Raw genomic sequence first — 18,139 nt, forward strand, 5'->3', positions numbered from 1 at the left:
AGTTGGTTCTATGATTTAAATAGCAGTAAAACGTTATAAGGCTTAATAACAGGGTGCAGCACTATTATATTTTTTGCATTTATGACAACAGCTAATTAGAACCAACTAGCAACAAAATGTTGTGGTACACAATTAGAACTTTAATTTTTTCTATGATTTAGTTACAGTGATATAACATAAGGGCTATGGTAGATGTGAGCTATACTATAGGATACCGTATAAATTAAAAGACCAAATTTTCTTAACCCGTGTCCTCTCCCATAACTGCAATAAGCATTTTATACTTATATGCCAGCCCCGTACGAAGGACGGGTACTCTGCTAGTAAAATAATATAAATAAGTACAGCTGAGGTATTTTTAACATTAGGTATATGGAAAGTTCCCTTTAGAAAGAAATTACGACCTTAAAGGGCAATTTATGAAATACTGGATTGTTGGGGCAGACTTTAGACACATATCTCGGCACGAACTGCAACTAACCTCCAGCGGTCATGTATCACCATAGATAAAAGGAGTAGACTCCTTTTATCCTGTCTATACTCCTTTTATCTATGGTATCACTAAAGCTGCCATATCTCAGTTAATATTCGTCTAATCCTAACAAATAAGGTGTCAATCGATTTGTAAATAAATTGCCTAAAAAAAGGTATTCTTATAAAATATTTTGTCAAAACAACGGTTTTTAAGTTATTAAAGAAAAAAAAATTAAATGGTCGCCATTTTGTTTTGTGAATTTGAAATATTTTCCTATTTTTTTGTAGCTTTATCTAGTTATCATAAATGTTTGTGAAAAGTTTAAATTTCCTACGTCGAACCATTATGAAGGAAAAAATTAATTAGTGAAAATAACAAAATGGCGGCTATGTGAGTAACTAATGACTTCCGGACAATTTAAATATGATATTTAGATGTAATTTCTACCCAGGAACAATGCCCTAAAATATTGGTAGGGAGTTGTAATGCTTCATAATGTAAAATATATTTAGTTTTGTCATTTAAATTTGGTATTAATTTGCTATTCATTTTCTCTGGCGCTAATGGATAGTCATTATGTCGATCATGTAACGATTTATTATATTTAAAATCAACTTCTAAAATGCATCCAAACTCAATTTTGATTATTTTTCTAGTCTATCTCATTCGTCCAACAAAATCCATCCACGGACAGTGGCTCGCACATTGGTGTGGAGTAATAGCGAGTTGATCTAAAAATATTAAATACACACTCTCTTGATTGGGGTCATAGTTTTCACCCATGTATCTATTATTGGATTTTGCATAACGCGTGAAAATCATACTAACCCCTCTAATTGCTCGCAAACGCAAACGAATGATAGAATAAATATAATTAATTTCCACTTGATAAATAGCAAACTATCTTTATATTATGGTTATTAGAAAGGATTTATTTCTATTTCACACTCATTGTAAAACTTACAACTAATTGTTCCGGAACAATATTACTTGTTAAAATTTTTTTAAATGTTGATAAATATAAAACATTTACTACAGAGGCACACAAATAAATTGATAAATAATGAAAACATGATAATTCGTAGAGATTCGAACATACACACGATTTTTGTGTTCAAATTTCACAAACCGAGTCGGAGTCACAAACGTAACAAATAAAAACATTTTTCATCACTCCTTAACGAAAGTAACTATTTTCGATAACAGCTGACATCAATGAAAGTAGTCGTTTCCCAAGCTCTAATTTAGGGCGAGGGAAAATCGATCAGCTGATTTTCCCTCGCTCTAAATTTACTTTCCCTCGCTCTCAATTAGTTCTCCATTTTATTCACTACGCGCCCTAGTGTTTTGTTACGGTTTAATTTAATGATTTTAATCAGCTGTATGTATTTTTAAAAGTTGTGTTATTATTTTATTTTGATGTTTGAACAAAATTTATTGAGAAATATACGTAGGTTTCTTTTTAGAAGATTTTATTTTATTTTGGTGTTCAATCAAATTTATTGAGAAATAAAATTTTTTTAATATTACTGAGGTCTGCTATTCTGTGTTTGTGTATTTTTGCGTCGTGATGAAAAGTATCGTTCATAACTCGTACCGAAAGTTACTATCCGGCACTTGCTCCATTATTCCCGTCCTCGGCTTCGCCTCGTACGTGAAAATAGCTCTCACAAACTCGGCTTCGCCTCGCACGTGAAATTGGGGTTCCCTGTGTTCGGCTTCGCCTCACACAAAAACTTGAGCGCGCAACGGAAAATGCCACTTTCGGTCCTAGTAATAAAATATACTATTTTAAGGCCACGATTAAATTTTATATTTTTTTATTAACCAGCTCATACTTCTTTTGCTCAAGTATGTTTGATCCATCCTTATTCAAATTATGTAGTTCTAAGAACATTGTTGATAGTTAAAATTGTTTTAGACCATAATAAAGAAGCTTCAAATTGCAGTTATCAAAATAGTATAGGCCTAAACTCAATGTATTGTGACCTGCAGAAAGAACCAACAGTTTTGACAAAAACAATAAATTGATTTGTGTTTCGTGTAATGGTTTCTTGAATGCGTGCTAAATAATTAATTCGTGCTTATCGTAGTCCGTTGCGATGTTACTGTACTTCGTTTACTTGCTTTCTTTACATCTTGCCAACTCATAAAGATTATCGAGGTTTCTCTGAATATGACTTTTGTAATTAAGAATTTATGGTAGTAACGTTTCAAACGATTTTGCCAATCAGTAGGTTTTGTTTGTATTCTTTTTAGCCGTTAGCCTTTTACTACATTAATTTACCTTCATTCAGGTACAAACCTGACCATTAAGAAAGACATTAAGATGATTAGCTCAGTTATTACTGTTATTGTTAGGGTTGTTTTTGCCAGTCTCTAATTGAAATTACTACTTTCCTGAAGTTAGAGTCATCTTCAATTATTTATTTTATGTCAACAAAAGTGATGTTCATACCATAAATGACACTAAGTTCTTTCCTTAACGGAACATTGTCTTACAATATCTGTGTAGTTCTTGGGTGAATGTTTTTCCCCAGTATCAAATTCGTATAGGATAGACATAAGTTAGTTAATCTCCTGTGACGTTGTATAATATTCCAAGGACAGAATCTTTAGAGCTAGTGTAGTCAAGTGTTAATATCTGGACGTCAACTTTATAAACTCAAAGCGATAATCTGGAAAAGTTATTTTTCAAAACTTAATTTTAGGAGTTAGTCACAATTTACATAGTAGATAGTAACCGTATCAGTAGAGTAACTTTAATTATTTTGGTGTTTCAAAACCTACTAAGTTAATGACGTCATGACCGGCCTCGGCCTCCTCGATTACAATATCCGGTTAATGAGGACCATTGGACTCTGGCCTCTAGACAGGCCCTCAAAGCCTCTTCTAGTGGTCAACTATGTCTACACGACTCTCCTGGTGTCCTCTCTGGCTGTTGTCTCTGTTTGTCAGATCGTAGAGATATTCTTTTCTCCCAACATCGCTGCCATGGCTTCTGCCATAGATCTAGCCACTCTCACCGCATCTGCACTATTTAAGATGATATACATCCAGTACTACCACCATCATTTCCAAAGATTGGTGGATAAAGTAGATGCTACTTTTGTTGAACGAGATTCCTTCGATGGATCGTTCTGCATATTCAATTGGGTGAAATACTCAAAGATTGTGATAATCGCTTACGTGACCTTAGGTGGCCCAACTCTTTTCGTCGTGGGAGCAATCTTCCCTTACATAATTCCCCAACACTTTCAGAGATACCAGACCGACGTAGAAGACTACAAATATCTGGCTCACCCCTACAGGAAGAGAATGTTCCCTTTTAACTGTTGGTTCCCGTTCGATGTCACTTGGTCACCACTTTACGAAATTGTCTACGTGTTCGAGACTTTGTCTTTGGTGGCCTCGGGACAAATATATCTCGTTAGTGACTCGTTGTTCTTTATGATCATCTATTTAGTATGTGGGCAGCTGGAGCTCATGAAGAGATCTTACAAATCAATGGAAGATAATGTGGCACCGAACACAATGGTACATTACCTTACAGAAGATGGCTATGAGGATTCTACCGGTGAGTATTGAACCTACATAACTGATTACTTCCGTTAAATATTTAACAAGCATGAAGTTAGGAAAACTAAACAATGAAGAATTCCTTAAACCTAATCACGTACCCTTACAAAATTCACTTTAATTGATGTTTGACCTCTTCCAACCACCGGTTACTTTTAGTGCTTGACTGTTTAACCTACATCGAAAACATTGTAGACGTTTTAAATTTAATCCCATTGATGTTGTAATCGAGTTGTAAGAAGAGTAGTGGTAACGTTACGATTTTGTATTTCATTTTAAGCCTAAAAATAACCATCGGAGATTTGTTCGTCTCATACATTTAAAATGAGCATAAAACTTATATTTTTTTAAATTAAATGGAAATTTTCTTTGTTAGGATGAATATTAACGCTTCGAGTCTGAGATAATGAAATAAGTATAGACCTATACATTAGAATTGCAATGTTATTGTTTCATGATTATAATGCTGCTATTTTTCAGCAATATCTCTTATATCTCCACATATTTTGGGAACCAAATTAAATGAAATGGAAAAAGAAGCAGCTACTAAACGAAATGTAAAGTCTTACGTTGATTTTCATTGCAAACTTATTGAGTAAGTATCAATAATATTTTTTTATACAGCCGTCTGTTTAAATACCACTAGTGTATCTGTTGCTCGAATTCGAGCAATTGCGAAGCATTACAGGTGACTCAAAGATTATGGAAATACTCACGATCTACACAACAGTTAGATATAATCAAAATCTTTTGTAAATATCTTATCTTTTTTTCAAAAAGCTGATCTTGTTTTTTTAGTGTTTTTAGTGTAAAAAAACATTATTTCTATTTCTTTTGCTTGGTTGTGTTCCATGACTTTTTCTATGTTTCCATTGTTTGCAAATAAGTTATTTCAATGATTGCTCAAGAAATGTAGCACACTGTTAATTCAGTTTCATTTTTAGCCTATATCAAATTGTCCAGGATTTTTCGCTCTTTTCCATTGTAATTAATACACCAACCCAAGTTTCGTCTACATATGCAATATGCCAAAGAATATCACCTACGTACAATCTCCAAGAAGTGGTAAAAAAAGGCAGAAACCTACCCATACAATAGATATAAGTTAACTCCATAAGAAATAATTTTAAAAGTTACTGTGATTAGGATTTTCCACTGATTTGGTAATAGAACATTATATTGCAAAACATGACACGATGCAGAACAAAATCAATTTTAAAATCAGAAAAATCCATTGCAAATACTGTACTTCATTTTGACAAATTCAATAAATCACAATTTAAATATTAACAGCTGTTGCATTAAAAAGTAGTGAAGAATTATGCATATGGTCGTAATGTAAACAAATCTGAAGAGGCAACTTCAAAGGCTTCTGGGGCAGAGCCCCAAGGGAATTTACCTCTTTCCTCTTTTGATGGCTCATCTACAGACCCCTACCAAGTTTCTACACCAAGCCGTTCTCTCAAATTAGCTGTGACAAAAACCTTGTTTTCCTCCATAAGAATAACATGGGATGGGAATTTTAAGGCCACGGGGGCAGAGCCCCAAGGGAATTCACCATGTTTCTCTTTTGATGGTTCATCTACAGACCAAGACCTTTCTTTAGACACCTCTACTGAGTTTCTACGCCCAGCCGTTCTCTCAAAATAGCTGTGACAAAGAAAAACAGTTTCAAATTAATATATAGATTAAAAATGTATGTGTCTGTATGTTTTTGTCTGTTATCGATTCAGCAAAATTAAATCTCTAGATTTAGTAATTTTTTACATTGAAAGTTTTCTGGGTTTTTTATTACAAAGTGCTCTGCTTCCGTAGTCTTTCAAAGTTACCATGTTCAGATTTTTATGAACTTTTGATTCGTTTCTATTGAAAAAGTATGTTAATGGCTACAACAGGATTACTATAAGTATATCGTTTTGAAACATGTTTCAGAGGCAATTAAAACTCTATAATTTGTGATAAGCAAATATATTATGATTAAACACAATGGTTGGTGGGGAGTAAAGTATATACACAGTCCTTGGAAAAAACGTGAATGCGATGAAAACCCCCTTTACTAAAATAATACCATCGTATTATTAGATCATTACAATTTTATTTTTATCTTTTTGTTTATTGTATCCAGTTTAATTACACATGATCCAAAACCATTATGGTTCCTTGTTATTCTCGGCTGATTTGAAAATAATGAATTTCATATTGTGGGTTCCAGGATTATGAAGGATCTAGATACCTTACTTCGGTCGTTGGTGGTGGTAGACTTTATCCATGCGGTGGTTTCGCTTAGTTTTGCAACCTTTCAAGCATTTGTGAGTATACATTTATATGAAAATAAGATTTTTAAAATATTTATGAATGTTTTAACAAGTTTATTTACCAACTCAAATTAGTTTTTATCAGAGGACTGAAAAATCAGAAGACGAATCTCCTATGTTACTCATCTTAAAGAATTGTTATGGAAAATCTAAATATTTCCAAGTAAAACTAAGGTAAAATATAGTATACAGTATCCCTTAAAAAACAGAAAGGAAGTAGTAAGCTATCACGCAAATAACCAACCCTTTATACAAGGGGTCGAATAAACGAATAGACGCAAACCATAATATTAAAAGTTCAAATTGAGTAAATTTAATTCTTTCTTAACAAAGTTTTTCATATTACTACTTTGATGAAAGTTGTATGAACCATTTCGCTATAGGTTAAAATTACATATATGTATTACTACGACTATATGAAATTTTAAATTCTACTAACAATATACCACTTGTTTTTAGACATTAATTACCTGGCCTGAAACATTGCAAATGCTTCTGTTCATTGCTGTTAGTGTGACTCATCAGTTCCTGAACAACTTCTTTGCAGAAATACTCATACAAAAGGTAGGTATCACTCTTTAGTTTATGTTATACATGTATAGAGACACATTTTCTGAATTCCAACGGTTTATTTGCGTTCACAATGTTATTTAGACAATGCAAGAGTCACAAAATCAGTGTTCTCTTTATTCTTAAGATATTAGGATAAATGTATAAAAAAAACTAAATACTTTCTTAGTAGCCTATGTACGACCAACTAAGTGAGTATTTCTTTTGTGATTATTATAGTATTTAGAGCAAATTTGTATGAAAAATAGATGGACTAACCTAAATTTTGAAGTATGTATATTATCTGCAAAGTAGATACTTTTAATTTTAAGCAGACTCAAGTTTACCAATGTTGCCCCAACGTGCAGCAGCTGAGCGTGGCGGAGGCAGTGTACGGCACACCCTGGATGGAGAGCACAAGCCTTCACCAGACATTGGTATACATGACTCTGAACCAGGCAAATCATCCAACTAGAATCAGCGGCTGGAAGATGTATCACTTGGGACTTAGCACGTTTGTGGACGTAAGTGTTGAGATCGGGCGCCTGAGTGTTAGCATTTTATACAGCTTGATACATCGATCAACTTAATATTTTAAACTCTTAATACTATTGTTATTAGAAGATAAATAATCGGCCCCATGCCAGAAAACAACTGTAGAGTCATTCAAAACGATTTCCAAAATATGTATGTAATCTTGCTGAGAGAGTGGTCTTTGTAAAAACCTTGTGTTTTTTGTGGCCATAAAAATAATGGCTGAATTTTTATCCTAGGTTTTACGAGCTGCTGAATTGATCACTTTTGCTCTCTTGTTTGACAGTACTGAACTACTGAAAAAGTAAAAAGAAAGTTTTTAATTACCAATCAATAAACAAATGTAATTATTGTAAACCTGCTAAGTTTTCTTATTGAATATTTAATGTACAGCAATTTACATGTTTTATGATTTTTTTCAGTTTATGAAACTCTTGGGCTCCTACGCCCTTGTGATTCAGTCTCTACAAGTCAACGAAGAGGGGTAGATGCAATACGTTCAAGTGCAAAATTTAAATTCATATTGTATTTTACTTATTTGTAAAGTATTGCGTAAATTAATATTGCATGTTTCTGGGATGAGCACTGGTTTCAAACCAGTAGCCCTACTTTGAGTTTTAACAGCAATGTTGTAACTATTCCAACTCCTTAAGCTAAAAAGATTAACTTAGTTTTTAAAATTTTTAGCTACTTTATAAACCCGTCACTTTCAGTGGACAATGGATATTAAGCTAAAATATCAATTCTAACTTTCTTTCATAGTAATATCAGAGAATATTAGAATAGCTTTACCGAGGCTTAGCAATCGTGTATGGCCATAAAATAAAATACCCCCGCCACAGCAAACCTGCAGACTAAGCGAATTTCAACTCGTCTGATTACATTTTTACTAAAAATATTTCCATAAATAAGACATATTATTCCCTATTTAAATAACATTAGATTTAACGAGTGCTTAGGTTTGCTGCTACGGGGAAGGTAAAAAGTGTTTTTTGACCATACGTTAATAGTATAGGATGAAATAAATAAATTTGCCAAATTTTATCAATATATACCCATAAACAAGTAAACTACAACAATTTTCATTTTCTCCATAAGAATAACATGGGAATTTTTAATTACACTATTTTTGAATTTTCTCCGTGACCGTTAGGCATACAACAGCGCTTCAATATACTAAATTATTTTTTTTTTAAGCTCTACAAAACGGTTTAGAAAGAAATCGCAACATTTTTTGTTTTTAGGCTCAAAAATGGGAAAAACCCATTTATACCCCATAAAACCCCCCATAAACCCCCGTTCCCATGGGGCGATTATGCTGGATCGCATACACGCGATCTAGGTTTACACGTTTGTACCAAATTTTATCAAAATCGGATCATTTTTGCTCGAGTTATCGCGCTAACGGACACATATATATATACTGTATATGAATTTGAACGGATGGTGTTTTTGGCCTCTAGGGACCTCAAAATGAAAAATGAAATCGGTCTCGGGTCCAGGTCTTACCATGAGTACTACGGTAATAGCTTATTATCGCTAAAAGCTAGGATTGTTATATCTTCGTTTATAAACAGTCATAGTTTCAACATTAGTAACATTGCCTGAGAACCGAGCTTTGCTCGGGGAAAATCATTCATTGAGAGCAGTCTTTGGTCAATGCATTTATTAAAATTGTCTTTTGCATTCGAAGACCACAGGCCAAAAACGTGTTAAGTCACACTTTTGATATTTTATAGGAGAGCGTTTTTAGTACTTTAATCTTGTATGGACTTTACTACACTGTCCCTAGGTTTATGAGAAAAATTATACATGGGCTATATTGTATCTGAATATGTTTGCATTGTTTGGAAATTTAAATAAAACTGCATTAATACTAAAAGAAATATTAAAAATATTAACACTATTTACATGTCAAAAACGTGTCAAGTCCATTCTTTACACGCTAAAAGCACAATATTATAGCACGATATAGTTGTGAGACTATGGTTAACCTAATTCCTGTCTATTATTTCTTGTTCTTTTTCTGGCCCTTTTTCCCCATTTTCCTTCTTCTTCTCTTTTTCCTTTTCCACTTTTTTCTCATTTTTCTCCTTTACGTTGCTGTAAACTAGCGTTGTAAAAAATGTCTTCCTTTTCCCCGCAGAACTGTTTTAGTACTTGGAGATCGCCATATTTATCTTAAGAAATTGGCAACAATTCTGAAAACATACAAAAACATTACCTAACTTTATATTTTGCATTGGTGGCCCTAACAAAGTTCCAGTAGCAGGTAACTTACCTTGGTAAGCCTGGTCTGGGTAGAGGAATTCAGTACGTTTTCTGTGGCTTAGATCAGGCACCAGTAGTGTGATGCATGCAATTCGACGTCTGATATCTGAAGAAAACCATGGTCCATGGAAGGTAGGTCTATAAAACACTCTCGTTTCATCTCTTAATACTTTTGCTTCCCGGATGGGACGAGTGGCAAATGGGCACTTTTCTATGAACAGCTATTTCAAAGAAAGTACTCCAATCACGGATCATATATTGTTCTACTGGAATGACCTTGAATGGAGATGGATTTGAACTTGCTGACAGAAAAACGATGTCCCACTTATCTGGTGTCTCAACTGTAGTTTTTTTGTTCACTAAAGATATATTTTTATCACATTCTAAATAAGAATGTCTCCTTGATGGGAATGTTATCAAAACTGCGTCAAATCGTTTGATGTGATGGACCAAGTAGTAGGCCTACAAATATAAAAACAACAGGTAATTTTAATTTTGTCCAGAACAAGAGTCACAAAATATTTCGCATTGGCTGCTCCAGCCAACTGAGGAAATGACTGAGACAGATTGTGCAAGTGACAGAGCGAGACAGGACCAACGATATAAACAACTAAACAACTATTCAGTCCTTATTTACTTATTTATTGTCCTTATTTGCAAATTTAAAATTCTCTTGTTATTTTTACGGAGAATAAAGTTAACAGTTGTAGTTTGCTTGTTCTTGGGTATGTTTATCAAATTTGGCAAATTTATTTATTTCACCCTATACTATTAAAATTTGAACGAAAAAACACTTTTTACCTTCCCCATAGCAGCTAACCTATGTAGGCTACTCGTTAAATCTAATGTTTTTATGGGGAATAAATATGTCTTGTTTATGGTATTATTTTAGAAAAAAATAATTAATTGATTTGTTATTCGCTTAGTCTGCTGGTTCGCTGCAGTAGGGGTATATTTGATTTTATTTTATTTATAAAAGAAGGAGCTATTTACCAATCACATTTAAATTCAAAATCAAAACAGTCTTTGACATAACTTGATCAAAATCATATGAAAATACCATACATATTTGTTAAAACATAAACTTGTTATACTTAGCTTCTACCAATAAAATATAATATATATATTTATTTTAATGGTAGGCATGATTCGTCAGAAATTCATTTTAACGCACATTCGCTTATTGGATTCGTTAAAAAAAGATGTTTTATGTTCCTGTACTGAGGAGAGAATTGTGTGTTTTACATTACTTTAAAAAAGGTAGGGCAATAATCCTGTTTTTATCCTTATATTACTAATCAGTACGTCATATTGGTAGTAACAAGTATGTCAATGATATTATTAAAAAAAATCTATTTAAACACCAATTACTTAACAAGGACTAATAACATCAGTGTTATCAGCGTTCTTAAAGGTTTCAGATTATTTGCGTTTTTATAGTTATTCTAGTTAGAAGACCATAACTAATATGTTTAAACTATTCAACTATTTATAAAAGATTTTTATAAATCCGTCACATAAGATCATTTATACCCAAACAACAATCTCATGTTGGGTGTTATCAAATAAGTACACACCATTCTACATAAGGGAACTATACGAATAGATAGAATGCTAAGAAGGTACATATTCTTTCAAATGGTTTGGGAGGTTGAAGGTAAGTGTTTGGTAAGTATTGGATTTAGGTAATGATGGGTTCATAAAACCCAATATTCTCGGGAAGAAACTCTGCTCCTAATCTTTTGTATGGAGGATCTTCTAGATTATAGTGCTGCACAAAGGGAGACTATTCTGTCGATTATCAGCTCCACGTTATAAAACCCAACCTTTAAACAGGCTGCTTCACAAATGACTGATAGTGTTTAATAATGTCCGTCACCATTATATTCCTATTATTTTATATATCAATGAAATAATTACCTATAAACTACACTATAGTAAAAAAGATAGCTTAATGAACGAAACTTTTTACTCTTCTCCGAACAAAAACACTCAAACAAACTACTTTCCAAAGATCTGCTCAAAGCACAGGAATGTAAGCATCCAGATGGGGGATTTTCAATGTCATTGAAATCAGTCAACATTGATTGAAGATTCCTTGTTAGACTATTTTTATACCTTAAAAAATAATCTAGTACAATGAAGCGTTGTTGTACTCCTGGTGGTACAGTAAAAATTCCCAACATAAATATGATTTGAATTACGTATGTTATTTGTGTGGAGGAAAATCAACTATTGTAGTTTGCTTGTTTGGAATTTATTATTTTGGTCAAATGTGATGTTTTATTTCATACTATGCAACATTGAAATACCCCCCCCCCGCAGCAATCCTGCAGACTAAGCGAATTTCCATTTGCCTGATTTGGATTTACACTAAAATATATCACAATTATTCCCTATTTAAATAGAATTAGTTTAACGAGTACTTAGGTTTGCTGCAACAGGGAGGGTAAAAAAGTGTTTTTGTTGTAAAATGTAAAAAGCTTAGTAAAAAAATTAATGTATTTTCAAAATTACATAAAAATATGTTCATTAACAAGCAAACTACAGCAGTTGAATATTCCCTATAAGAATAACATGGGAATTTTAAATTTACATTTTTTTGAATTTTCTCCGTAACCATTAGGCGCAAAATAACGCTTCAAAATAATAAATTATTTGTTTTTTTAAGCTGTACAAAATGGTTTGGAAAGAAATTGTGAAATTTTGTGTTTTTAGGGTCGAAAATGGGAAAAACCTATTTTTACCCCATAAAACCCCCCATAAACCCCCGTTCCCATGGTCTGATCATGCTGGTTCGCGAACTCGTTCGAATAAACGTAGGTTTACACGTTTGTACCAAGAAATCACTACGAAAATTATGTCCTTTTTGACCTTTTTTTGAACACTCTGTACATTACATAAATGTTACCAAAAATCCAAAACAAAACCAAAATAAGTAAAAAATCCAAACAACCCCAAACAAAATTGCCGCATTTTAGTCATTTTCCCACCGTGCTGAAACATATTGGTAATGGATAACCCGATCGGGTTCTGGTGGTCTGTGTGTAACCCGGCTTATCGTATATTGCATCTACAGTACTGCGCCATGTGCAGCCGAATCACTCTTTGTGATGCCGAGCTGTTTGTATTGCTGTATAAAATACTCCAGCTCCATCAAAAAGTTTAATATTAAACTATTTCTAATTAGTTAAGTTAATATTGTTGATAGGTACATTTATTGAAATTTAATCTTATTTTACTCCTTTTTCATGTCAGATTTCAAAAAGCACTATTTAAACATACATCAACCCCGTACGAAGGACGGGTCCTCTGCTAGTACTATCTATCTATATATTAATAGGCAAGCATGTTTCTTTAAAACCTTTTTTCTCAGCTCGTGTGCATCGTAGGGAAAATCTACGCATACCGTTAGAAAGCTATTTTCCTGTAGGTGTGCAGAATCCCTTTATAAATTAAAATAGGCTCAAAGATAAGCACAAAAAATGAGTTTAAAAATTTGAAAAAATTAACATGGATCATATAGGTTGCTATGCTGGTGACGAAATAACAACGAAATATAAACAGAAAATCAAAACAAATGGAAGAAACTCCAATCACATGTTTTATTTACAGTGTGAGGTTAAAATAGAGAAATCTGTACATTACATATTTTTGGTCGAGTTTCGACCACTGGACGACCTCTAGTTATAAAAAAGAGGTGGTTGCTGTATGTGTGTATGGGAAAAGTAAACTCGAAAAATACTGGTCGGATTGGGCTGAAATTTGGCATGATGATAGCTCACATTCCCGATTAACATATAGGCATATTCTTATTTCAAAAATCCTTTCGGGCTCCGCCCCAGTGGCTCTGGAGTTTCCCATGTTAACCTTATGAGAAATGGAATTATTGAATCTTAACAGCTGTTTCAATTATACAAGTTGGTTCTGTTCTATGATGTTCAATAGCATTAAAGTTACAAGGATTACCAACAGGGTGCAGCACTATTATTTCTTTTACATTTATGACAACAGCTAATTTGCAACCAAAAGGTGAGTGAGCGTAGCGAACGAACTTCAACCTGGAGGCGAGTTAGCGTAGCGAACGAGCTAACCTGAAGGCAAGTGAGCGCAGCGAACGAGCTCCAACCGAAAGGTGAGTGAGCGTAGCGAACGAGCTCCAACCTAAAGGTGAGTGAGCGTAGCGAACAAACTTCAACCAGGACGTGATTGAGCCATGCGAACGAGATAATCTTGAAAATTAAGAAGTTAAACGGGGCAAAGCCCGCGGGTTACAGCTAGTTATAATATAAAAGTAATATCGTAAATCATATATATTGGTGGTTCACACAATACAAAAGGTACAAGTTTTTTCAGAAGTAATTTAAACAGAAAATTATGATAAAGACGATGTTTGTTTCGTTGAACGAAGAAGCTTTGGGAAGAGTATGAAACATTATTCTCCTTTTATTTTTAAACATTGAACCGTTTCTGGAGTTTGGCAATTTACATAGGCTATTTCTATGTAAGTAGCGTAAAGGTAAAGTAAAGGTAAAGTGTTTCTTCTAAATTATACCTTGTGTTCAGGTTTTTATAAATTCCACCAATAAATGCATTTGATAGTTTATAAAAAATTCATAAAAGCAAATCCATAATTTGTATTCAGGACGAACAATTAACATGTACGATTTTAGTTATAAAATGTATCCTTTTCCATTTAAAATGATATTTATTGTGTGTTATATATTGATTCACATAAAAAGTTCATTAAAAGCTTTTCTTGATTTAGCTTTTGCTTTTTTCTCAATATACATACATGCATACGATAAGTAATCCTTTCAATTATTACTATCTGAATGAATTGTTAGTGTCAATAACTATTAACACCAAAAACTAATCTTTTATTCCAACTAAATATAAATAAACATAAACTGCTTAGTATAACCTATGAGAGTAAACCTTCGTACTAATAATAAAAGTTGACTCAGGTCGTATTTCAGAACTAAATTGGCTGAAGTTTATTAATCAAGAAGTGAGCTTGGGCATCCAATTATTATAACAGCGAATACTAATTATACTCAAATTACTTTTTTAATTTAAATAAACCTACTTGGAACTTATTGCAGGATATTAAATCTTCTAGATATAACTTAACTAGATAACTATAAATGCATGGCTACATTACGTGTATACATATGTTGATAGTACCTTAGGGCTCTCGTATAGATTTAAGTGGAGGAGGTTCTCAAATATTGGAAAAGTTTTCCTCACCTGGAAATATAATTTTTTTCAGTGTAGATGGATCTAAAACTTAAAGTGAACTCATTTAATCAACAGTTTAACTCAGTTAATTTCACATAGGTACCAAACGCTACAGGCAAATACATTAAATATAGTATTGATTTTTGCTGCTGGGTTTAGATTGTCTCACTAGATACAACAATGTAATAATCGCACAAGATAAGTGGACGATAGTGATAATACAGACTTTACTACGCTAACAGAAATATTGAAACTTAAGATAGAGAGCTTTCTAGCAAAATAGAGTTGTAAGTATTAAAAGTATTAAAGTATATTGAGTATTATGTGAAAAGAAAAATGTTGGCTGCAAATGAGGTAGTTTCCGAAAGCATTGTTCAATATTTTATTATGTAAGAAAAGAAAACAGAACTTGTCTTTCACTGTCAATCTGGGGGAGACATATTTCTCAGAAGATGAATCTGCCAACGTCTTGACACATGAAGATGGATATTCACAAAACATGTTATTTAAATGTATTGAATATTTTATTAAGAGAAATAGAAGATAAATATTTATCATGTAACGAAAGTAAATCAATGTAACAGGCCAGATGAATAACACAAAAATATGTTTAACGTTTGTTGTTTAATATGTTTGTCTCTGTTAGAATTGCGTTTCGATATATTTGATACGTTTATTTGAGTTGTCGACAAATATTTTTTTTTACAAAAAAAAATTAATAAATGATTCTTTAAAATGTTAGAACAAAACTGGATTTAATAATCATAGAAGAAACAAAATGTAAACATTTTTCACCACACTATGATTTTTTTGGCTGTATTACATACATTAATTGGTGGCTGAAAGTTACGTTTTGCTGGCCATGCCAGCTGTCATCGTAATTTGGGGACCGAGCAGGTTTTTACAGGCCGGGGCCGCAAAATCAGCTGTCCGCTTACTTACTTAAAACATGCAAAATCCATAGCATTGCAATAGAATTGTGTTATTGTCACCGTTGCCTAGCAACTATTTATTTTTATTTTTGCTGATTCCTCAAATTATTTCTTCACGTAACGTTAAAGTTGTAGTTGTGTTGACCATCAGTGTGCATTATTATAGTGGTGAATAGTGGTAATAGAGTATAGTGTGGTGAAAAATAGCGTTCGTACCACGGACCGAAATGGTTTTGCAGCTCTCGATCGATTTAAGTTCTCGACTTCGTCTCGAACTTAAAAACTATCTCGAGCCAGCAAAACCTCATTTTCGGCCCTAGGTACGAAATATACTATAACAGATGTTTTAGATAATTGTTCATATTATAAATTATAAGCCAGGTATAATTGAAAATTACAGTCTTCCCCTCTAAAAAGAGAACAACAGGTAACACAGAACAACAGAAGAACAACAGGAGGAATTGGTCTTGGTGTGGAAAACTCATAACTGATACTTGTGTGGTGTAGGCAATTGGCTTTAGTTGTTTTTTTTCACTGGAGCAGGTGTATAGCTTAATAGCTTACTGGAGTCGTTGAATAGTAGTAGGTTTTGTCTGGAACTGGAGTAGAGTATTCAAAATGAACAGGAGCGGGAGTTAAAAACTGAACAGGAGGGAAATCAACTAGGGGTTTTAGAATTGACGTGGTCGATTTGTAACCGTTGGAAACTGCTGTTGGAGCTGGAATGGAATACTTGTAGCTCACTGTCGGGGTGGAAGGAGTTAAGTACACACTGGGCGGAGGTAAGTATTCATAGCTAACTGCAGGCACTGTTTTTGAATACTTGAGAGTCTTCAGTGGAGTTGGAGTAGAATGTTGAAAGTGGGGTGCAGTAATGTACCGGACTGGTTTCAGTGGTACAATCGGTGTTTTGAGAAATTTCGGCACTACAGGTTTCACAGCTGGGTAAGAGTACTCGTAGCAGACAGCCGAGGCTGGTGGTTTGTAAGTTACTGGTGTCAATGGCATTTCGTAGGTTATTAGTTGATCTGGAACTGCAGAGTAGCCGTAGCTCACAGGTTTGACAGGGGGTGGTGGAGGAGGCAAAGAGCAAGTTACAGCAGGCTTCAATGGTGGAGGAGCTAGGGTGGAAGTGGATAGTTGAGAATCTAAGGGAATTTTCAGTTTTTGCAACCAAATGGATTAATAATGTTATCCACAACAAACAAGTTCAGGTTTGTAAATTTGTTGTTGTACCATACCTCAACTTTGGGGACAACCAGAAGTTTAAAGATTTCACCGGTAACTGTTTTAAGTGTAGTCGCTGTTGGCTGAAGAGTTCTGTTGGGGCAAACTTTTTGAAGGTCTTTGTTATTGATTATAGTTACTGGACTCCCAGTGTCGATTTCAAAGGTAAGCTTACCATTTTCAATGTTCAGTGTTGTCATGAATTTTTCCGTTGGTGAAGTAGTGGACTCAATACGGACAGGAACAATTCTTCTAATATAAAACTCATCATGTTCTATGTATTCTTGAATTATGGTATTTACCTTGCGATGATTTGATTTTGTATTCTAATATGCAAACTTTAGAGATATGACCACGCTTGTGGCATAAACTACGAAATAAGGTGTTAATGTCCCTGTCGCACGATTTTGCCAAGTGGTTACTCTCACCACAACGCACACATAGTCCTGCGATTCCAAGGCGCTCATAAAACTTCTTTTGATTATTTTGACTTTGTTTTGTTGATGTGTTACCGGTATCACAATCATAGTTTTTTGTACAAAAAACTTTTGAAACTTTATTTATCGAATCAGTTCCATGAAATGTTTTGCAACCCTTTTTTGATGCTTCAAGAGTCAGAGCCTGTTCATACGCACCTTCAAACGTCATTTCTGGATGCTGAAGAATCTTTCCACTGATTGTTTCATCTCGTAATCCTCGAATGAATTGTGCACGTAAAAAACAAATCGACCACTGAAGAATCACAAGAAGGGCAGTTGAAATTGCATGTGAATGTAAGTCTTCTTAGTGCAGCTACAAACTCAGATATGGACTCTGTCGGACTTTGAACACGTGGTAGAAAAGTATGTTGTTGCACAAAAACATTGGGGTTTGGACATAAATGTTTTTCAACTATTTTAATCAATTCGTCGTAGCCTTTGTTTGATGGTAGGTCTGGAGATACAAGACTTTCTAGTAGTTGATAATGTTTTGGCCCAATACAATTGATCAATATTCTTGCTTTGATTTGTTGTGTT

General features: G+C 33.7%; 2 protein-coding genes across 2 annotated transcripts; one reads left to right on the forward strand and one right to left on the reverse strand.

Moving 5' to 3' along the window:
- The first annotated feature begins 3,280 nt into the window (after positions 1 to 3,280).
- LOC128994949 (odorant receptor 43a-like) lies at positions 3,281 to 7,940 on the forward strand. Its single transcript, XM_054419804.1, has 6 exons — positions 3,281 to 4,052; positions 4,535 to 4,649; positions 6,267 to 6,363; positions 6,829 to 6,933; positions 7,287 to 7,442; positions 7,875 to 7,940. The coding sequence occupies exons 1-6, from the start codon at positions 3,281 to 3,283 to the stop codon at positions 7,938 to 7,940; spliced, it is 1,311 nt and encodes a 436-aa protein (XP_054275779.1).
- Positions 7,941 to 16,448: 8,508 nt separating this feature from the next.
- LOC128994959 (uncharacterized) lies at positions 16,449 to 17,771 on the reverse strand. The gene is made up of 2 exons (XM_054419815.1): positions 17,759 to 17,771; positions 16,449 to 17,044 (listed from the first exon to the last, which is right to left on the reverse strand). Exons 1-2 carry the CDS (start codon positions 17,769 to 17,771, stop codon positions 16,449 to 16,451), a joined length of 609 nt encoding a protein of 202 aa, XP_054275790.1.
- Between the last annotated feature and the right edge of the window lie 368 nt (positions 17,772 to 18,139).

This window comes from Macrosteles quadrilineatus, unplaced genomic scaffold (assembly GCF_028750875.1).
Source record: "Macrosteles quadrilineatus isolate MER2022 unplaced genomic scaffold, UCM_ALF_1.0 Scaffold_1__1_contigs__length_201487025, whole genome shotgun sequence".
NCBI classification, from domain to species: domain Eukaryota; kingdom Metazoa; phylum Arthropoda; class Insecta; order Hemiptera; family Cicadellidae; genus Macrosteles; species Macrosteles quadrilineatus.